General features: G+C 34.5%; 1 protein-coding gene across 5 annotated transcripts in view; it reads left to right on the top strand.

Moving 5' to 3' along the window:
- The first annotated feature begins 850 nt into the window (after positions 1-850).
- The window catches only part of nr5a2 (nuclear receptor subfamily 5, group A, member 2), a 211391-nt gene continuing 188322 nt past the window's right edge, over positions 851-23919 (top strand). The window contains exons 1-5 of one of the 5 annotated variants that reach the window (XM_039734911.1): positions 6553-6661; positions 7066-7197; positions 10276-10394; positions 11668-11809; positions 19726-20372. In XM_039734911.1, coding sequence (XP_039590845.1) covers positions 7116-7197; positions 10276-10394; positions 11668-11809; positions 19726-20372 — 990 coding nt within the window. In that variant the 5' untranslated portion in view covers positions 6553-6661; positions 7066-7115. Of the gene's footprint in view, positions 1139-1288; positions 1307-6552; positions 6662-7037; positions 7198-7428; positions 7446-10275; positions 10395-11667; positions 11810-19725; positions 20373-23919 lie in introns of those variants that run through there. The other 4 variants (XM_039734912.1, XM_039734913.1, XM_039734914.1 and 1 more) reach the window with 4 other exon arrangements.

Genomic DNA, 23919 nt, shown 5'->3' with positions numbered 1-23919 from the left:
TTCTGTGCATATGACTGGATAAGTGACATGTGGACTTTTTTTCTACAGATGTTTTTCACTCTGTTTGCCATTGTAAAACATTAGTCACTAGGTGGCTTCTGTTGTATAATAAACATTTACAGTATCTCTCCATTCTGAATGGAGAATTTAGAGTCACCCATCATATGAACAGTATGATCATACTATCTAAACCCAGTACTGAACAGGCTAGTTTACATATTGTGTCATTACCTTAATGATTAAACCATAGGATCCAGTGAGTGTAATGTATTTAGTAATCACTTGTAGCACACTGGAAATGTTACTCACCTTAGTTGTAATTGAAGCAGGTATTAAAACTAAGACAATTAGTCTTAAACACCTGGACCACTGGATCATGACATGCTTTTTTTTCTTTTTTTTTTGTGAAACATAACTATTATGATTGTATTGGCATACTAAAGGTTCAAAATATTCCATGTTGGTTACTGAATACTTAATGGGACAGGCACCTTCAATAAGGGAGATTACCCAAAAAGCTACCCCAGGATAGTGAGTTAATCCACACTGTCTACAGGTATGTCCACTCACTATGGCCCTTTGACCTCCCTTTCTCCACGTTCTTTCTGCCCTAGCCGGGGTCCTTGTGTAGCCGCATTATTTCGCCTTTCCCGGACTGGTTAATCATTTCTTTGTCATTATCTGCCAAGAGTTCTTATCTCTCTTTCTGTCCGTTTATAACAGGGTGCCTTTATCAACAAATTCTATGCCATGTGATCTTGCCGGCCTATCAGGGGCTTCCAATTTTGAATTCTTCCGATGAGCACCCATCATGAGATGGGCCGCTTTTGGTTTACAGCAGGTCACTAATTCGGAAAACGTGCAGAGTCCAATAGAAGGGAGATGCAGACCACCTCCCAGCCTACTGAATACGCGACCCTTTTTTAGCGCAAACTTTCACTGAAGTTTGCACTACATTTTTCATTGTCAAGGACGCAAAAGTTTACAAGTTGCATCTGGTGTATCCCAACCCTCCCCACCCCGGTCGATATCAGATATTATTTTTCCTTCCCTTTCGAAGAATAACAAGCGATAATGTCGTCTGTAACTCCAACTGGTATCAGACAGGATCAGAAAAGGCACGAAGTCGCCGTGATAGGTAAGTAGGACTCTCCCTTTCCGGGGAGGGTGGGGGGCGGTCGACGGTGCGGCTTACTCTGCCTTCCGCTTGTCTGATGAACCGCAATTTCAGCACACGTCAGTGGTATGACAAGCAGTCCGGCGAGCCGCGCGAAACCGTCACACGCTTGGGCCGCTTTTGGAACAGGTGGGCTTTGGAACACTTCTGTCAAAAGAGCGAGCGGCTTCCTCCTTTCACAGCCTGGACCACCTAGCAGCTCGCTTAAAACGTGCAACTGGTTTGACACATAGACTCTAGAATGTGTATAAAACATTTCCAAAATAGCAGGGACGCAATAACTTGGTTTATGATAATTTGTAAACAGCAACTGTCGAGATGGGATCCAACCTTAAAGAGCAATCTCAGGAATTTTGAGCTTATTTTAGTATTTTTATTTATTTATTTAATACAATGCAACCGTTCTTCTGTCGTGAACATGAAGCACAAACATGAACAATCGCAGTGAAGTTTATTTTTAGGAATACGCTTCTAATGCTATCAAAAATGTAGAAACTTTGTGTTTTTTTCGCGAGGATAAAAAAAAATCTCCGGATTTTTCTTTTAAATATTCCTACGTGAAATTCAAAATATTATATTTTATTTTAAGGTATTTTACTAAAACCGTTTTAAAAGAATGAAGCTTTATTTCTAATAATGAGTTTTGCTTTTGAATTATTATTTTTTTAATTGTCATAATGCAGGTATTTTCGTTTTTAATATAAATGTTGACTTGCATGTATTTCTTGTAAAAAGTATTATTAGGCAATACATTGAAAATATATGTGCAGCTACCTAATAATAATAATAATGATAGATTTATTTATATAGCGCCTCTGGAAATGGACACTAAAATTGGCAGCTTGTAATCATCAAATGAGACATTTCTTTATTTTCTTGTGGGAAATAAAATTATTATTATTATTATTATTAGTCGTAGTAGTAGTAGTAGTAGTGGTAGTTGTAGTAACGGCAGAAGAATTGGAAGAAAGACGAAAAAGAAGAATGAAAAAGAGCTATTATGTATATAACCGTTATGTGACTTTTTTGTGTTATTATTGTTCATCCATTCATTTTCCTTTCAGGTCATTCAGTTGTCGCACTGCATTGTTATTATTATTAATTTCTTGTTGTAACATTTATTAGTAATAATTTAAATCCACTGAGCTTAATATAATTTATAATTAAATATTATACATTTTATAATAGTGTAAGCGATGGACTACTGCAAATTATTTACACTTACGGACCTACCGTATTAAAAATGTTAAATCTGCGAAAAAATGTGCTTTTATCATAAAATTATTCTTATTTATTGCCTCTACTACTGCTCATTTCAGTGTTAATAACTTCACAAAACAAATCAGGTAACTGACCGCTACTCTGTAGTTTTTATATACCTGTTCGTACGGTAGGTTTGTGAAACACAAAGAAGCAGTTAAGTTTATGTTAAGGACAAGACTGAGTTATTTTTCATTACTAGGATTTTATTACTAGGATTTTATTTTATTTTGTTTTGTTTCATTTTAACAATAGTAATGCGTAACTCTCGTCTGATCGGTACAGTAACACTGCTGAAAGAGCCTCGGATATAGAAACTGTGATGAACAATTTAAATCAGAAGTCTTCCATGACACTCTACACTGTATTAGACATTAGTAGTTATTTATATCTATCTATCTATCTATCTATCTATCTATCTATCTATCTATCTATCTATCTATCTATCTATCTATTAAAGTTCACTTTATACGCTGATTTGATAATTAGCATAACATTAATGGCATACTAATTTATCTGAACACTCAAACGCTATCAAAGTGATTTGCTTAAAACTGTGTATTTATTTCCTTATTCAAAGCACATCAGCATCTTATGTTCAGTGCCCAAGCTCAGGTTGTTATTTAGCTACGTTAATAACGACACAATAATAAAAGGGTCTCCACACGGCTATTAAATATTTGCGTGGATATTCATGTACCTCACGTCAATTGCGGCAATACAGGATTGCTACAAATAATATTTTTGACAAAAAAGTGGAATTCCCTAATACGTTGATGATCGTTAATTTATAGGCGACAGTAAATGCTAAATATTATGACATGAAAGGATTTTCCATTATATCGCCGTTTTACCTTTCTATCTCGCCGCACTCACCTTTTCAAAATGAAAGTTTTCACTAAGTAAAGTTGAGATTATTTTTTCTTGCCAAAGAGTGTTTTGCGTTTTGCCTATATTATTATTATTATTATTATTATTATTATTATTATTATTATTATTATTATTATTATTATGCATGCACGTATCAACAACCACCGTCATTTCCCCGACAGAAGTGCTAGGGGCACGCTGAAGGTCCATTTCCCGAATCTTTGCTCTCTAGAGTGAAGCAAAAAGCGTGTATTTTCTGTCCATTCACTTCGATCATCTGCAATAAAAGTTGCACTCAATCAAAAAACGAACTCGTTTTAATTCGTTACATTACGAAGGGAATACTTTCGGCGCAGTTAAAAGATGCACGTTAATGATTAAACGATATTTAGATGACGGGTTAGGAGACGCTCACGTTTTTTGCCATTGTGATTCCAAGTACAGCTGAAGCTTTTTAAACGCGGCTGCATTAACTTAAAGGTATTTGTTACTGTATCTGATCCTTTCCTAAGAGCCATTATCATTGCCCTTGACAGGTAGTTTACGTCACCGTCTTTAACGTGCGCTGTGTTTCTTGTACAGTAAGACAGCAGGACAGTGTGACATGGAGTTCACACTGAATTTACTTTGGAATTACGCGATAGTTTTATTTACAAAATAATGAATTCCGCCCAGGCAGAATTGTTGTTTTATCCTTACCTTATATGTTAGAACACATTTTGTCAAGATTATTATTATTTAATGCGCTCATCAATTCGATTACAAGAAGCAGGAACTGAAACGCGCAGTACAGTGTATTGGCTTCGTTGATACATGCTAGGAAAAGACGAAAATAATAAAGTAAACATCCTCTGAGGATTAACGTTGTGCCATTTTCTGTTACCAATAATGATAATTACCCCCAACCTCCTTTAAAAATATTCTTAACCAGTTTGACAGTATTTGAGATCGTTATTAATCCGTTCCATTATTCTTTTTAAATATTAAAAGCAAGAATAATGTCGTTTTTTTTATCCCAAATTAGATCTACATATTCAAATCATTAATACAGTTTAAGGCATTAGGGCCACAGAACAAAATAAGTAACCAGGTAACTTTTCGTTCACTTCACAAAGATTTTTAACGTGATGCAAACAGCATTGGCAAGCGTGCGGAATAGCAGCGCTGGTTGTTTTTCGTTAACCGTAACAGAAAACGCATTATGCCATCAGAGGGCATTATCAGTGGCAGTACGATGGACCGGTGTCCCGTCCTGTGGTTGTTTCCTGCCTTGCGCCCGTTGTTGCTAGAATAGCTTCTGGCCTCCGTGACCCTCAGTCGAATCAAGCGGACATGAGGATGGATGTATGTACAGTTATTATCAGTATTATTCTTTTTCTGCTAGCATTATTTTTGTTGTTTCAGCTGTGATTTAATATTTCAACAAGAGAAAATTGATACCTTATAACTGTAAATAAATAAATAAAAGCGAAGTGTAAAGCAAGCAAGATAAACATATTGCATGTATAGTTATTGACTAATTATCCATTAGAAAGATACTTTTAAGGGGATCGATAGGGTTGTTGCTTATTTTTACATCTGTCAGTCACCCGTTCGCACACAGCCTTAAGCTATCTTCTGCAATTCAGTCCCCTTCCTTTTAACACATTCTCATCTGTCGTACACTTACCTCTGCTTTTGTACATTGTGGGGGCTGACTTGATGTGTTTTTCAAAATAACAAATGTCCCCACAGAAGATATCACAATTTTTATTTATAAAACACTGAAAAAAATAGAATTTGAGGCGAAGAACTGGTGTATTTGAAGGTTCTTAATTTCAAAATTGGGAACACGTAAAGCATGATCTGGGTTCCTAAAACTGGCCGGTACATAAAAATCGTGCTACTTAAATAAATCTTCACTATTTAACCCTACGTATTTCCATTTATGGATCCGGAAGTTTTTTTTTTTTTTGTTTGTTTTTTTTTTGTAAACTGTTGTGTTGTTGTATGCAATTTATAATGCACGCAACATGTGGCCCTCAGCTCTGCGGAGTTTCGTGTGTAACGGCAGTGTCTAAGCGGCCCAGGTCCCGATGCGGCCGTGTCTTTCATACCGGAGACTTTCGGCACGTTTGACTGCATGACCACTTGCGGTTTGTGAGAATCCATTCTTAGGTGGAATTGTGTGAGAAAGCAATTGTCGTTGCAATCTGGTTTTAAATCGTCTCTTCGTGGATTAGTTTGATTAAGCAAAAGATGTGGAGTGGAAGTATCAAACTGCAATTTTGATACCCTATACTGTTTACAGAATAATCAAGTACCGGGCAAGGAAAACCTGCACGTTTATTCTGTTCATAACAGCCCGTGTCGCCGGATGATAATTGTGATACATAAGTAACCAGCCATTTTGCTATATCAAACCGATTTTACAGCATAGTGAAATTAAATCATTCTTACCACGTGTGCAAATAGTGCATTCTGTCGTTCTTTTTAATTATCCTGCAGGAGGGAAAGTCAATAACTGTTTGAATTAGTGCAGGGGTTTACTTGTATGTTCATTTAATTTATCGTGGAATGAAAGACTTCTCTTTGCTTATGGGTATTTTTACGCAACTTTAAGTAAATCCCTGCTTATGTTTCAACTTTGTAAAAAGACACTGAAAACATTTTTTTTAATCTGCGTTGCAACGTTTTGAATAGATGCTGAGTTCGCTTTATAAAGTTGTTTCCCATAAATAACCTACACAGTCCATAACCTTGCAGTATTCATCTTTCGGATATATTCACACAAGTTAATAGTAGAATTTATCATTAATAAAAGTGTTTCCTGCCATCAAGTATTGGCTGTTATTTAGAAATACTGAAGAAGGAATGGATTTTCTTAAACGTCTGTCAACATTTACGCATAATATGAAGAACAGTTTATAACGCAAATTCACTTTCAGTGTAGTTCGTGTGTCTGTTAAATGCAGATGCGTTGTTCTTTCTACTGTTCCTCTCCTTCGGCTCTGTATGAGTACCATTTATTCAGTAATCCTAACGAGTTTAAGTGAGCACCTTAATTTGCTTACAGTGCCGGCGTGTGCGCTGTGATTGGCTGAGGTGCAGCTGACGTCAGATCCCACACCGCCGCCTCCTCCTCCTTCTCTCCGTCAGTCATCATAACACCCCTTCCCAACTCCCCCGTCCCCTCATCCCCGAAGCCCCTGATTGGTAGGCGCTTTGCTTGTAATGAGTAAACAAGGCAGGAAGGAAAGGTTTGAACTTCACAACTCAACACATCACCCAGAGAGGGGATAGCCAGACACAACACAGAGGAGGGGGACCGTGCTCTGCGAACCTGAAAACCGTGACAATTCACTTCAGACCAATGTGAGAAAGAAACAGCGGGGATTTACCGACGCTTTAGATATAGTGACTTGTAACACGACGTTGATTTGGGTTGTCCTGGCATTTTTTTTTCTTTTTGTAGCATCTATAAACATTGACATAAATAAACACATATCAGACCTCCGGTTCTCAGCCGGTGGGAGAAATTGTGTAGAAAGATTACGCTCCAGATCTGGAGTGCGGATGTCTTATCAGACAGTCTAAGGCCAGATGCTGGGATGACTTCCACTTGCCGGTGTTTAAAGTACTATGCTTTTAGTCTTTCCGGCTGAAGTATAATAAACAGAAGCATATTTTGTTAAATGTTCGCAGTCTGAGCCAGAGAAGTAGACTGGATTTTTTAAAATTTCTGTTGTAGTGAGATTTGGTGTCCCCCTTGCGTCCAGGTGGTCCCCCGGTAGAAGCCGAGTCCCTATTTACGCCGCGCAGTGCTGTCATGCTGCCTAAAGTAGAAACGGAATCCCTGGGACTGTCTCGATCGCATGGGGAACAGGGGCACATGCCAGACAACATGCAAGGTAAGGAGACTCGCTTGTCGTTTGTGAATATGGCGAATATGCAGTCGGGGGTGTTTCACGGCGTTTGCGGGCTATCAAATGAAATACAAACAGGTCGTCTCAAAGAGTGTATCTTGGAACTTGAGCTGTCTGGTAGAGCTGCGTTCTGCTGTTTGCATTAGTCCGCGTAGAGACAGATGGTCTTGGTTTGGAAAGCTACAAGGGAGAAACTTCGGTATATATTTAGTATGGACGGATGATTTGAAGAGGTAATCGAAGGAAAAAAAATGATGACACAGCCTGAGGAGCAGAGCGACACAAGTAGCGCTGTATTCCGTCAAGTTTCTTTTTCGGATTTTAAACACAGTTTTGCAGTGCGCCCAAAAATACGATCATAGACATAGTCGTCGCACACTCCATCGCTTTACTCAGTCCGTAAGCACAAGGCAATGCACTTTAAAGAAAACATAATTATAACAAGTAAGAGTTATTGAAGTAGTTTGAACATATTAAAATACACTTTACGTTTATAACAGCGGTGGAAGGACAGAACATTTGCAAATCTCAAAGATTAAATTGAGGAGTATCAAACATGTCAATGACCGCGAATTATAGACGCTTGCGCTATTCATCTCCGTGTGAACGTGTAAATAGAACCATGGAAACTGTAACAAAGATTTACAGTATTAAAAATGTAGTTAAAACACTCCATTTCTTGTTTGTTTCAAAATTTTAAAAAGAAATCGTGTTATTATATTTGGAGACAGTTTCTCTTTTTCCGTGCAACATGTTGCTGTGCTTAACTCGGAACTAGCAAAACTGCAGAATTACGACTCTGCCAACTTACCTTGAAGTGATCGTACAGTTAAAGTTCATTGTGCCCAGGAGTGAAGTCAATCGCAATCTGAGACTTATAAGAAATAAGCCTTTCGTTTGTTCTGTTTAAGTAACACCAAGATACCTCATTAAACATTTAATCTTCTATCAAGTAAAGTTCAATTATTATTTTTACTACTACTACCACTACAGGGGTCCAGGGTTTGTTTCAACCCAACTGCCGATCCTCTCTGATTACTTCAGGCTTTCTGCTAATATTCAATAAATGAACCTGTGTTTGAACATGGGTTTATTATTATTATTATTATTATTATTATTATTATTATTATTATTATTATTATTATTATTTAATCGGTAGTAGTTGTTATTGCAATAATAATAGAACATCAGTAAGACTGAAATTTTAGAAAATAATTAAAACTGGTGTTTAATTCTAAAATTTGTACGTAAAACATTCTCGCCTAGGAAATTTTCTTTAAATTGCGTTTTATCTAAATCCTAGGGGATGGTTAGAGACAGGTATGATAATAGCCTTAGTGAGCCTGAACACTAAATCAAAAACTTTTATGTTGATATGAAAAACTAAATTAACGATATCATTTAACAGATAGATAGAGCGGTGTTACTTTATCTATCTATCTATCTATCTATCTATCTATCTATCTATCTATCTATCTATCTATCTATCTATCTATCTGAACATGCTATAACTCTTTTCAATAACGCATGAATGTAGAGCGGGACATGTCAAAATACGCAATACAGCCTTCGCGTGTATAGGAAACTCATCAAGAAAAAAATGAAAGAAAACGTTATCTCTTAATCTCTGAATCATCTCTTTCTCATTCATTCGATATCACTTCCTAACCATATTATATACTGGATTGAAATGTTTAAAAAGTTCATTCTGTGTAAAGTTCGTAAGGTTTATGTTTAGCAAAGATTTGCTGTAAACTCGATTTTAGACATAAACCTGCACTCAAAACCAAACTAATAATAATAAGTAATACTAGATTTTTGACTAAGTCTACAGAAATATTGTGCTTTGTTCTGACAGTTAACTCAAGGATGTCGATGGTCAGTTGGAGATTCATAAAATTGAATTACTTAGAAAGTTTAATGATGCACGTGATTGTTTATTAGTCAAATGTAAAAATCATTATTACATATAACAGTGCTGAACCATATGTTGTGTTTGTTATTAAGCGATATTTACTGAACGTACCAAATCAATTTACTTTTTAAAGTTAATTTCGTTATTATGACAGTTGCGGAACGGGAAATAAGCCACCAATGCATCCCACACTGTTGGAGTCCGGAAGCGTTTAAAACTCTTTAATATTCTGTTAGTTTTTAATACACACAGAAGGTAAACGTACCTCTAAGGGCAGGCGAAGAAGCGCGCAACGGTAAACTGTGTTTAAGATTTTGCAACAAATTGCCTTGGCTTAATTGGATTTTTGATTAATTATGTTTCTTTCAAAGAGGAAAAGATGTCAAATTAAGCGTCATATATATTTTTTAAATTTTAAATTACGCTGACGTTTTCATTAATTACACACAGTGACTATTTTATAAAGGCTGTTTTTTTATTGGAGAAGAACTAGGCGTGTGACAGCGATCGGCACAAATACAAAGACCTGAAAAGTAAAACATATATTGTCGGTATGAATTTCATAGTTGGCACCGTTTCTTTTAATCGTAATCGCAACAACAGGAATGTTTTGTATGAAAATATAGAAACATATTTAAACGTTTTTAACCTAATTTGTGATTTTCCTTTCAGTAAAGAGGTGTATGTTTTTTTGTCTTAGAGACTTCATTGTTGGATGCATATTCTCTCTTTCTGTGTTTTTTCAATTGTAGGATATATCATGGGAAAAGTCACGTTAGATCTGTTTTAAAAAGTAACGGGGATGTCATCGCAAACATAAATACATTAATAAATGTACACATATATAAAACGGATGTCCAAAATATTGTATATTTTTTAATTGTATGGCAAACAAAATATTTTGAGCCCGCGTGTTGCTTTAAATTCAGGTGTTTGTGTACTGAATGGAAGTAGACTGAGGTGCTTGCTTTGATTTTACTGAAGTGTTGTGGATTATTGAGAATAAGGGGTTTTCGTACGTATAACTATTTGTTGCTTTTTGTAATTTTTATTGTAACGCATATACTGTACAGCAATAGTTAGAAGCTGAAAAAAATAACACGATGTTAACGTCAAGTCTTTTTCTTCTTTTTCCTGTATTTTTTCAGCTCCCCAGTTTAAAATGATGGACTATTCTTACGACGAGGATTTGGAGGAACTTTGTCCAGTCTGTGGAGATAAAGTTTCAGGATATCATTATGGCCTACTTACATGTGAAAGCTGCAAGGTTTGTATTTTTCTGAGTATTTCCAGTCATCTGTCTGTTGAATCAACAAACAGCGCGTAGTTACTGGAGTTTGCAAGTTAAGTAAATGTGGTCTGATTTTAGAGGGTTTCTGTTGCATTTACCACATTTGGAAAAAAACTACTGTTAGGGTCACTTAATATACATACATGTTCATTTTTCAACCCGTTTATATATATATATATATATATATATATATATATATATATATATATATATATATGAATGGAACATTCTATCTATCTATCTATCTATCTATCTATCTATCTATCTATCTATCTATATTGTTTCTGTGTTGTGTTGTGTGTTTATGCACATTATGGCAATGAATAAAAGATTCTTGTTTTTGCTTTTGCCCTACATAAATATGACCACAATATTATTGAATCTGTGTGTGTGTGTGTTTGTATATAAAAGTATAAAAAGTAATTTTAAAATAACCTTTACGATAACTATTTTGTATTAATTGTAATTTGACATCTGATGTGTGTTCCTGTATAAGCTTTTCATAGATTTTAATATTCAAATACACACACACACACACACACACACACACACACACACACATATATATATATATATATATATATATATATATATATATATATATATATATATATATATATATATATACATAAATATATATATATATATATACTGTATGAATATATACACTGTATGTATACACACACATGCATAATTATGCCTGTATGCTTGACCTTATCATTGGACTGTCATCTAGGGACTTAAAAATTCTATATTTGGTACTCTGTTTCTTTAAATTATAAATCTATCTTATGTAACTGTGCACTATTTATTTTCCATATACTATTTATAGCTATCTATCTTTTATATAGTGCCTTTCATATCTATCTATCTATCTATCTATCTATCTATCTATCTATCTATCTATTATATAGTGACTTATCTATCTATCTATCTATCTATCTATCTATCTATCTGTTTTCATTGTCTGTATATATAATAATACTCCAAGTAAATATGGGAAGAGCATTATTGAATCTATTTTGCTTTTGTTACTGTAAAAGGAAGAAGGAATTGAAACATTTTTCTTTCAGATGACTTTCATATTAAATGTAACTTGACATGTTATACCTCTGTTGCTGTATATACATACAGTATATGTGTATAGTTAAATGTATATAAATATACACAGTTATGCACGTACGTGTTTACACAGACCCACACCCGTTTTGACTCGTACGAGTATTCTTTTCTTTAATTCTTTCTGCAGGGTTTCTTCAAGCGCACAGTTCAAAATAACAAGCGGTACACGTGTATAGAAAACCAGAGCTGTCAGATTGACAAAACACAGAGGAAGCGATGTCCCTACTGTCGATTTCAGAAATGTCTCAGTGTTGGAATGAAGTTGGAAGGTAATAATGTGTGTGCTCTTTTTACATTTGCCTCCAGGCTATAGTGGGATATGAATACATCATATAATATACATAAGAAATAAATTAGTTATTGGCAAAAGCTGACTTGACTAAAAAAGGATCTTGGTAAATATTTTTTTATCTGCACTGCTGTTTAGTTCATTTTCCTGTCTTTCTCTATTGATGCTGGCTTGGGCCATTATAGAAAGCTGCTTAGTAATCCAGATAAATGAGATGTAATTGTGAGTTGCTGTAGGGCTAGTTTAATTAACATTTCACTGGCTGTCATATCTTGGATTTTTTTTTCTCCTTTGATTTATTTTTATTCATTAGCAGCAGGATATGTAGAATTTCACCAACACATGTAAATGTTTTTCTTTAATTGTTGCCAATACGATTTACTGTACAAGCCATATAGAGATGAAATAGAACCCTTTTTTTTTCTTTGGCTGTTCAAATATTTAGCCCCGTAATTCCTTTGGCTGATAATCAATGTCTAAATTTTAATTTATGCTTTTCATAGCCACAAACTAAAATAAAACATCACGGAAGTGCAATACTACTGGCATGACTAATCAATAGAATTTTTTTCCAAACTCAAATATTTACAAAAAAATGAATATTTTCAACCGGCGGCTTCACCGCTAGTGATTTTGAGTGTTGGTCATTTTTGTTTTCTTTTTCTTTTTTATGCTCTTAGAAATGTATTTAGTGTTGTAACTCTAAAATGCAGACAACGATATACAACATTTTTTTTCCAAAGGTTTATGAATGTAATAATTTGCTAAATTGTAATTCACAATTTATTGCATTTGTTCAAAAATCATAACCAAAACAATCTATTAGTTTTTTTTTGTTTTTTTTTTACATTTCTGTTCATTGTATTAAGAAGTAAAATTAAACTGGTTTGTCAAAAACTGAAAGAATAATCCTGAAAATACACATAGAGCTGCAGGCGCAGAGCACTCCGTCAAGGTTTATTCCTCCTCACATTGTACTTTAGGTAAACCTCCTTATCCAGCAGGTTGCAAAGTGGAAAATATTTGGATAAAAATGTCGTAGATGCAGGGTTTTTCCTCTTCCTTGTAGCTGACTTTTTGTTTATAAAATTGGAATATATTTTTCAAGTTCAAAAGGAATTGGTAAAACACACCCATAGTTATATACATAAATTATAAAAAAGAAGGAAATGTACTGTGTGCCAATGTTTCGCCCAAAATAGCATTACGCTGGAGAGGAATGTGTATATATACAGTGTGAACTTGTTGATGCTAAGCTACGTGTTTAAAATCATTTTTAAGCAAACAATTACACATGTTAAACCTTTACTCTTCTCAGTTGTGCTATTGGAACTTGCCTTTGAGCTTCTTTAATTACTGCGCCAGGCTGACAGGATTATCAACAGAAACAGACTTTTTGTTTTTCTTTTTTTTTTCCTTTCTCTCCCTTTTTTTGTATATCTTGACAGACGTAAAGGATATCTTTCAAACAATTTTGTCCGGGACTAAAAATGACATCCTTCCCTTTAATATTTTTTCTCTGGTAGTTCTTTTTTTAGCAGGACCACGTCCTGTCTGAAACCACTGATTTCTTCTTTCTTTATTAATATCTTATATAGGTACAGTATATCCTGTATATCCTGTAGTGCAGAATGAGATCACATCAATGAACCATTTAAACACACCAAACTTTTATCATAATTCATTGAAATACAAAGATATGCGAGACATCGGTATTTCATCAGAAACATCTATGTACATACTGTATATGTACTGTAACACTATCTCCACTTGATTCCTTGGTTTATAGCATCTAACCAAGGGAAATGCTATGAATGAAAAAAGTCAAAAAGCGTGAGGGGCTTAGCAGTGTTAAACTCGCATACACACACCTACACACGCATATGTACACTATATGGGCAATACATAGGGACTCTGGACATGGCCTCCTGCCTTGTGACTCACACTGCTGGGATGGGATGCACCCTCTCAAGACCCTATAATTAAATACCAGGGTTATAGAGGGGAGTATGAAATGAACGGCCACTGATTCTACTATATGTGTGAACATTAACTCAGGATGAGTTTGAAACGTCATTCTGTTTTCATTGTCAATTTTAATTTTGTGCTGTAAAGGTACTAGTAAAGATACTGTTAATTAATAAGCCATGGCTTAGCTTCAATATGTAAACGACCTGCACATACATATGTATATGTGTATATATATATATATATATATATATATATATATATATATATATAATAGAGAGAGACAGAATACAGTATATACCTCTAAATACACATACCGTATAGATAGAGTTTCAGGCTGTGTCAGCATGCATCTGTGAAGGAAGAAATGGTTAAAGGGTAAGACCAAGGTGAAGAGGAAATAAGGTGGAGGACACAACATTTTAGCGGCATGTGTATGTGTGTGTAAATGTACATACTATGAATATATATATATATATGTTTGTGTGTGTATGTATGTATGTGCAGGTCCTTTCCATATTGAAGCTAAGACAGCTTGTTAATAATGTTATCTTTACTAGTACCTTTACAGCACTATATATATATATATATATATATATATATATATATATATATATATATATATATATATATATATATATATATATATATATATATATATATATATATATATATATATATATATATATATATATATATATATATATATATATATATATATACTCAGGGCCGGATTTTCCTATAGGCTAACTAGGCTTCAGCCTAGGGCCTCAAGATCAAGAGGGGCTTACATTCAAATTGTTAGCAATTTGAACAAACTTAAAAATGTGAGGTGAAAGGGCCTCATAAGTGGAATAGCCTCTTTTCATCTAAATCCGGCCCTGTATATACTGTATATACATATTTACTCAAATGAGACTAGTGTAGAATCACCAATTGACTCGGCTCCATATTTAAATTTGTTAACTTGTATTTCACTTTTCTTATTTTTTTGCATTAAACTTGTGTGTGTTTCTTTTTCTTTCAATTACGATTAAATATTCTTTAATTCCTTGAAATATCAAATAATAACTATATTTCTGTTATACTATTAAATGTATTTTGTATAGCAAGCTGATAAAACACTGGGAGGCATAGAGGACATATACAGAAAAAAATGTCAATGTTAATATAACACTTAAAGTGCATATGTGAAAATAATTTTAACTTACTGTACATACACCTTCTCATTTACTTTAAGAGTTTTTCTATTATAAATCCCAAGTGGACTATACATATAGATATATTGTACTAATCAGCACATTATATAAAATATGTTAACCAATAAATATATATATATCTATATTTATATATATAAATATATAGGCAAATAAAGAGTAAATATAAATAAATAATATATATAAATATATTATTATATATGTATAAATATATATGTATAAGTAAAAACATGTATTTAATAACATTCTGTTAATATAAAAATATTTATTTACAGTACACATATGTGAGTAAAAGTGCTTTTGTAAAAAAACAGTTTTAAAATGTTACCAGCTCATCAGTTCAAATGTTCATGAGACAGATATTGTAATTGCTTAATATTATTCAGAAGCCTTAAATAAATGTGCAATTGTATCCCCTAAAATAAAAAGGCTATGTTGTGTGTAGTAGTAAATAAGATGAAAACTTAATACTGTAAAGTAGGGCTATAATTCATAGTAAAATTCGAATGGCTCTTGTTTATTTTTTTAAAGAGGCTGAATCTTCTTATGCACTGAAGAGTGATAATAATAATAATATAAAAGATATGTGCTTTGAAAAAGACAAGCAAATGGACGTCTACAGAATGTGAAATTTGGATTAATTTTTAATTTGCATTTGCAAACAAGCCTGTGTGGCATGCTTATAAATAACTGTGTTTAATTAGGTACATAACAAAATATAGCCAAAAGATGTATTCAAATCTCACATGCCGGGTCAGATCTAATTGTGTTTTCCCCAACGGCCTAACTATTAGTTTTCATTCCATAAATTACCTTGTTGGCTGAAATCATTAATAGCTAAGACCTTACAACAATGTATAATGGATACACAGGGTTTTGTGATAAATTTTTAATGCTACACTAATCCCTAAGATAAAAAGCTCCAAACTTAACCTCCAGCAGAATGCTCAGCGGTCTCCTTGTGTCATGGAGCTGTCAAAGGTTCCTTTTTTCGTGTAGTCACCATTAGCCAAGGCGGGCTTGGTGAGAATTTCTCGATGGTCCCTTAGATCTGCTCGGCGGTGACAGACACTGCTGTGACAGAGACCATTAAAATTACTCCCAAGGCAGCTGTTGAACTGGATTTGTTTTAATTATTTTCAATTCCAGAGATATTAGAAGCCATAACAGTATCACTGGGCTCAGAATCAGCTCTCGTTTTTCACATGGGAAATGGCTCTTTGGAACTTCCCCTTCCCACGTGCCAACCGTGTGCGAGAATTTTTAAACCCAACTGCCAACAGAAAAGAGAAATAATGAAGTATAAATTATTAATATGCACCCTCGCTGTTCTATTCTTACTGCGTAACCCTCAATTTATAGACTTGCATCTTCAGTTTGTTGACTGTACTTTATTATTCCTATAAATATGTTTACTGGTGCCTTTTTGGTAGAACCAATTTGTTCAGTTAATGAAAATCATTGGCCGTGTATCTATAAAATTACAAAACCATTTTACTCTAAATGATTACAGGGCAATGATCTTCTCTCTGCATATGATAGCTTGGCACTGTGTACATTTAATAATTGACTTAGTGAAATGTGCCATTAGTGCTTGATAATTTTATAACTAAAATAAATCTATCTATCTATCTATCTATCTATCTATCTATCTATCTATCTATCTATCTATCTATCTATTATCCAACCCGCTATATCCTAACTACAGGGTCACAGGGGGTCTGCTGGAGCCAATCCCAGCCAACACAGGGCGCAAGGCAGGAAACAAACCCCGGGTAGGGCAACAGCCCATCACAGATCTATCTATCTATCTATCTATCTATCTATCTATCTATCTATCTATCTATCTATCTATCTATATGTATGTCTTGTCTGTCTCTTAAAACCCTAAAATGAGCAACTATGCTATTCATATACTGTGCCTTTATGTATCTTCATATGCAGCGCATATCTGGACTCTCTAGTAATGAATGTCACCACTAAATGTGCCTGCTGATGATGCTGAAATTAATTTTGGTTAGTCTAAATCATATCAACACATAGTGTGATCAGAGTAGCAAAATGGTGTACACATGATTTGAGCCCTGGTTTAATTTGTAGCAAGGGTACCATGCATGTAGCATTTTCAAAATCCCCTCATTTTTCCCTTGGAAGATACAGTATATATGAAAGGCACTATATGATAGATAGATAGGTTGATTGATTACAATTTCTTTATTTTGTTACAGCAAATGCTTCCTAAATATCATTTCTTACTCTCTTCATATTCTTCATATGCAGTTATCTTTTTTGACTATAAACATTTATTTTTTTAATCCAGTTAAGACAGAACTGTTGTGATTCATTCCACTAAAATGAGTTATATTTTGTAATTTACCAGAAAATGACTTCAGTTTTAAAGAATTCCATATTCATACACCACCTATTTAGCACTAACCTACTGTTTTGTACTGAAGATGGAGCAAACCTATAGATGTAAATTTCATTTAACATTCATAACAGCCTGGTGTCCAGTCCAGTATTGGTTACTACCTTTTGTCTGTTACTGCCAGGACATACTCCTGCTTGTCAAAGCCCTAAAACTGAATTATGTAGTTAGAGTAAATGATTTCATAGAAAGGGTAGAATGGTGGCAAAGTGGTAGCACTGTGGTCTTGCAACGAGGAGGCTGGAGCTCATGGCTGGGTCCTTTCTGCATGGAGTTTGCATGGGTTGCCACTGAGTACTCCCATAGTCCAATGGTTAGGTGGACTGGTGATGCAGCATTGTCTTCCGATATGTGTGTGGCTGAGTGTTTGTCCTTTGATGGACTGGAGCCATGTCCAGGGATTGTTCCTGCCTTGCACCTGATGCTTGCTGCAATAGGCTCCAGCCCCCCACTACCCTGGATAAAGAGCATTTAGAAAATGGATGAATGGATTTAATCAGTTACTGTGTAACAATTTCCCATTTATGTATTGTGTCATATATAATATAGTCACCCTGAGGCTCATTCCTTGTACTACACAAAACCAAGATTTTTGTTAAATTCCTGCCTCTGACTGACTGAATGACTCTAAATAAGCCACTTATCCTGTGCTCCAGTTGTTAAAAAATATGTTAGTGACTTTTTGGTGAAGGTACATATAAAATATTTAGTGATGTCAGCCCATGTATGGACTGGCATACCACCTAATGATCATAGCTAGCAGAATAGGCAATGCCTTCTTTTTGAAAGAATAACAGAAACGTTGGTTCAGGAAGAGATGAACAATCAATGGATGCTTTGATAGCATTTGAATAACACACCTGTCAGCATCTTCATCACTTTTCAGATCAATTTGTTTGTTTCCAGTAAATGTCTTGGCCTAGTGAAATCAAAATCCCCTCGTCTCATTTGCTATGTCATCCCGAGCAAATCACTTTACCTGCCATTTTTTTCCACATGGTAGAAATGTGGAAATGCCAACAAAAACAAATTTATAGGTTGGTTTTATTTAAAGTGTCAGCTGAATAAACAAGTGAACTCATGCTTATAAAAATTTGCATTTGCAGCCCACCTTAAAGGAATCCTCCACCCAATTTTATTCTTTTTTATGTTACTTACCCCATGTGTTTTGTAGTGATGAACGAGAAAACATTTTAATGTTATGTTTTCACGGAGAATGATGATAAAAAAATCTATGATAGAATACAATCCAATGGTGATCAGCTTTGAACAATAGTAAGCAATGTGAAAATGAAAAGAACGTTACTCGTGTCGCGTTACAACATGCAAAACAACATAAACAAGGAACATATGGAAATGACTTTTTGAATTGAAGATCCGCCTCTCCCCCTCATTCATTGGTCAAGAGTCCTCTCTTCAGTTCAACGTGATTTCAGTTTCCTGTTTAGATATGCGCTGATCTTTCCTGAAGTACCAATTTAACATTATTTACTCAAAAATGCATGCGTTTTGCATGTTGCAAGCATTGAGGTGGATAACTGACATGTGGATTATGCAGCACAAGTGCTGCAAAATTTATTTTTTCTTTTTTCACATGAACAATTTTCACATCACTTTCCATTGAACAGCATTGGTCTCCATTGGCTTGTATTATGTCGTTAACTTGTTTTTATCTTCGTCCTACGTGAAAATATAAAAAAAATTCTTAGTCATCCCTATAAAACACAGTCGGTTAAGTAACATAATATTATTGGATGGAAAATTCTTTTAAGTTTTTATGCTTTGAATGTTACCTCTTAATTTCCCAGCTACTAATTTAGTCACATATTTACTTAAATAAATACAATGAAAAGGTCAGCATTGTGGCATTTTGGTTAGTTCCAGGAAACAGTTTATTTTATGATTAGGTCAATGCTTGTGTACAGTTTGCATGATCTCTCTGTGTGTGTTTTGTTTTTTTTTTTTACCACTTGCCAAAAATGAACTGTTTAGGGTGATTAACGACTCTACATTTGCGGTGTGTATGTGTGTATAAGTCTTGCTAGGTGCCTGATGCTAGAAGAATATCTCCCATAACTCTAAACAGGTCCAAGAGTGGCAAAATAGAGAGAACTACATTAAACATTTTATCCGTCCACCCATTTTGGAGCTGGAGTATCCAGAAAAATAAGATAGAACTGATGGATCGATATTTATTGAAAACTGAAATGCAATATAATGACTTGAGAATTGTAGCACATTATTTTTTTATAACTTATATATTTCTAATGATTTTTCTTCCAGCGGTGAGAGCCGATCGCATGCGTGGTGGACGCAACAAGTTTGGACCGATGTACAAGAGAGACCGAGCTCTAAAGCAACAGAAGAAGGCCCTTATCAGAGCCAATGGACTTAAAATAGAAGCCATGTCTCAGGTGATGCAAACCGCACCAACAGATCTGACAATATCTTCGGCCATCCAGAACATTCACTCAGCTTCCAAGGGTCTACCTCTGAATCACGCTGCCTTGCCCCCTACAGATTATGACCGAAGTCCCTTTGTGACCTCTCCAATTAGCATGACGATGCCACCACATGGAAGTCTTCAGAGCTATCAGGCTTACAGTCATTTTCAGAGCCGCACTATCAAATCTGAATACCCTGACCCTTACACTAGCTCTCCAGAGTCTCTCATGAACTACTCGTACACGGACACTTACCAGACAAATTCCCCGCCTAGTTTCCCCCATCTAATAATCGAACTTTTGAAATGTGAGCCAGATGAACCACAAGTTCAGACAAAAATCTTGACTTACCTACAACAAGAACAATCAAGCAGGGGGAAACATGAAAAGCTTAATACTTTTGGCCTTATGTGCAAAATGGCAGACCAGACCCTCTTTTCCATTGTCGAATGGGCTAGGAGCAGCATTTTCTTCAGAGAGCTTAAGGTAAGGGCTTCTGCAATGTTTCACTTAAATGTTTTCTGATCATCCAAGCAATGAGTAAATGCAACAATGAACCTGCAATGTACCTGCTGTTTTTATTCTACCTGTTTCACATATTTAGATCTGCTGCCTCCAGGCATGAAGTGAGGTCTAGCAACTCCATAAGGATGTGTCATTTAGGCTTTTTTATAATACAGTTACAGCGAGAAAAGAAAGTAATAATAATAATAGCCTTCTGACTTGTATTGATAAAGCAATAAATAATAAAATAAATTTACTATACACCATAGACAAACATGAAAGTTTTACATATGACACATTTGATATGAGCGACACTTTTTTGTTAAGTGAAGAAAACATTTTTGATTTGTAAGGAAAGCCACTTGCCAGCAGAATAAATGAACTTTTTAGATATTCTTATTGAGACACAGTGGCACATCTTCAGAATTACATTCAGTATATTCCTCTATCCTTTGACTGTTTTTGTTCAAGCTCTGCTGTGCTATCTATCTATCTATCTATCTATCTATCTATCTATCTATCTATCTATCTATCTATCTATCTATCTATCTATCTATCTATCTATCTATCTATCTATCTATCTATCTATCTATCTATGTACACATACTGTATACTCACACACACTTATCTGTAGTACATACTGTATATAGAAAGCGTAACATTCTGTGACATTTTCAAGCTCAAACTTCAGCCAGAGCTTGTCTGGCATTTTGGATTTTTGTGCTCCCTTTCATTCATATTGTGGTTTGCCTATTTTGGTGAATTTTGAAGTGAAGGTGAATTTTGTGTGCATGTCATTCTCTGAAATAACAGACCTTACAATGTTTCAATGTATGATGTTAATATTTATAAAAAACATTACTGGATATACTCCAGGGTGGTCAGTTGCCCCCAATTTCTCCACCTGTGTGTGGTGTCTAATTGAAATGACTTGAAGAAACTGCATTCATGAGAGCAATCTGAATGTAGATCTACTGACAAAAAGTATGCAAATCAGAAGAAATTGATGTTTTTCTGCATGCTGTATCGATAAAGGTATTGCTTTACTACCTTACTTTATTAAAAAAGTTATGCTTTCTGCACCTTCTGTTTATACCCTTTTACTATGTTAGCAAATTTAAGTACACTTTCCAAGTGTTTTATGGTGTCAGCTTTATTAAGTATTTACAGCAAAGCTACAGTAAATTTAAAGCCAAATTTAAAATTGTAGTGCGGTTACAGTATAATTACAAGGCTTAACAAAGCTTAATATTATTTGCCGAATTAATATACTTTGAATTGGGATGTTTTTTAAAAGCGCACAAACAAAAGATAGACCAAACTGGTTGCTATGTCATTAAAAACGGTCATGTAGAAAAGAACTTAGTTCTGTGTCTTGTGGTTATGATGTTAATAATTAGCGTATGTCAAAAGTCAAGTCGTTCCACCAAACTCCAGTCTGTTTACTAGCTATTAATGTGCTGAGCACAGAGTTGTCAATACAGAATGGTGTAACTTAGTGTACTCTTTCCAAAACCTTCACATACATATATATAGTCATCCATCTATTTTTTTTAGAGAGCTTATCCAGGGCAGGGTTACAGGGAAGCTGGTGCCTATCCCAGCATGCATTGGATCCAAGGCAGGAATATTCCCATGATAGTGTGCCAGTCTGTCACAGGGTGATGACACATATTGGGATAATTTAACAACACTACTTCGCCTAACCTGCCTGTCTTTAGATTGTAGGAGGAAACCCACATGGACACGAAGGGAACATGCAAATATCACACAGGGAGCACCCAGGACAAGAACCCTGGTGTTCTTGTTATAAGGCAGTCCACTGTGTCACCCATGTGCACCCATATACATATATATATACATATGTCTGCCCAAGGGATAGCTGTATTTTCTACATGCTTCTGTAAATGTTATTTTTACATGGGTAAAATACTATCTATCTATCTATCTATCTATCTATCTATCTATCTATCTATCTATCTATCTATCTATCTATCATGATATGTTAGTTCTATCTATCTATGAAACTTTCATTATTTTTCTTAAGACTTAATAAATAGCAGATTTCCCTGTGACTTACTAGAGTGACAATGTTTTCATGATATTGCTAGTAAGTGATTTCTAGTACTTTTAAATATATTTTGCAAAAATGTTCTTGCAAAAGGTTTGATTTCAGGGCATGAACAAAACAAAGCATGCCTTTGGTGAAAATTAATTTTTTATTTCTTTTCAATATATTTAAAGTAATACAGTCATTCCACCCAATAATACAATGACAATAGCACGTTATCTGCTTTACTTCTTTATTGCTTTCAGGTATGCTCATACGCAAGTCTTTTGTTGTTCAAATAATACAGAACTAATTCACAATGTTACCAGTGAAGTTTCTGGCCTTCACATTTTCTGTGTAAATTTGTATGCTCTCTCTCTTAAAAGCTTCAGTAAGATTCTATTTTTATAGAAATTCAAGTAATGAAATATTATTTAAAGAGAGACAGTATATAGAATGGTTAATTTGTAAGCCCCTACTGAAGTTTTAGAAGCTACAGTTCATAGCTGAGAGATTAATGATAGGGGATGAGACAATGTGGTTGTGGATACTTTTGTAATAAATCGCTTTCCAAACTTCAGCCTAAAATATGTTCTTTTCAAAAGACTTTTTTTCAACAAGCAACATTTTAATTTGTGTGGTTGGTGAACTGAGCACAGAAGCTGGGACAACAGACATATTCTAGAGGCTAGCATAGCTGCAGATGTAAGCAGAGTCATTTGGATGGCTATCTGAACATTTGCTCGTGTTACTCATATTGAGTATTGTTTTTATAAGGAGGGGATTTTTTTTCAGACTAATTTGTAATCTACACATAAGTCCAGCGACTTTAAAAAGTGCTCCACCCTTACGCCTTCTATTCTTCTTTGCTTATAATTAAGAACCAAATTCTGTGACCTTGTGGTCACATTCCTCTTCATAGAAATACGCACAGAATGAAAGAAAATATTTCATAATAATATAATAAGCAAGCGATATAAATATTATTATGGTTATAAATATTTATATGAATAAATTAATTTGAATTGTGAATACAATGTAGAGGAGTGTTTCATAGTATAATTACACTTCTGGGAAGTGTTGGAGCTTTAGGATTCTCAATTATCTTATCTTATGTTTAAAATAACACAAAAATCAATTTTACTTCTCTTTTCCCACTTGTGAAATAAATTTTGTATTTATGAAATTATTGAATTATACAGAAACTGGCCATGATTAGAGAAATTGACATTGTGTATTTTATTACTAGCTGTGGACCGCCAGGCATTGGATTTTAATATTATTATTATTATTATTATTATTGTTGTTGTTGTTGTTGTTGCTATTATCAGTGGGTCTTCCCTTTGCCATGATTTGTTCATGTTAATCACTGAGATTCATCTCCCTTTAAATGTGTGTTGAACTTATTATGTGTGTTAAAGTTGTGTGATTTATTACTTGTACTCATATTGTCTTATAGTTGTATTTATATCTCACTAT

The sequence above is a fragment of the Polypterus senegalus genome, chromosome 14 (genome assembly GCF_016835505.1).
Source record: "Polypterus senegalus isolate Bchr_013 chromosome 14, ASM1683550v1, whole genome shotgun sequence".
In the NCBI taxonomy this organism is placed as follows: domain Eukaryota; kingdom Metazoa; phylum Chordata; class Cladistia; order Polypteriformes; family Polypteridae; genus Polypterus; species Polypterus senegalus.
This window is presented reverse-complemented; position numbering and strand designations above follow the sequence as displayed.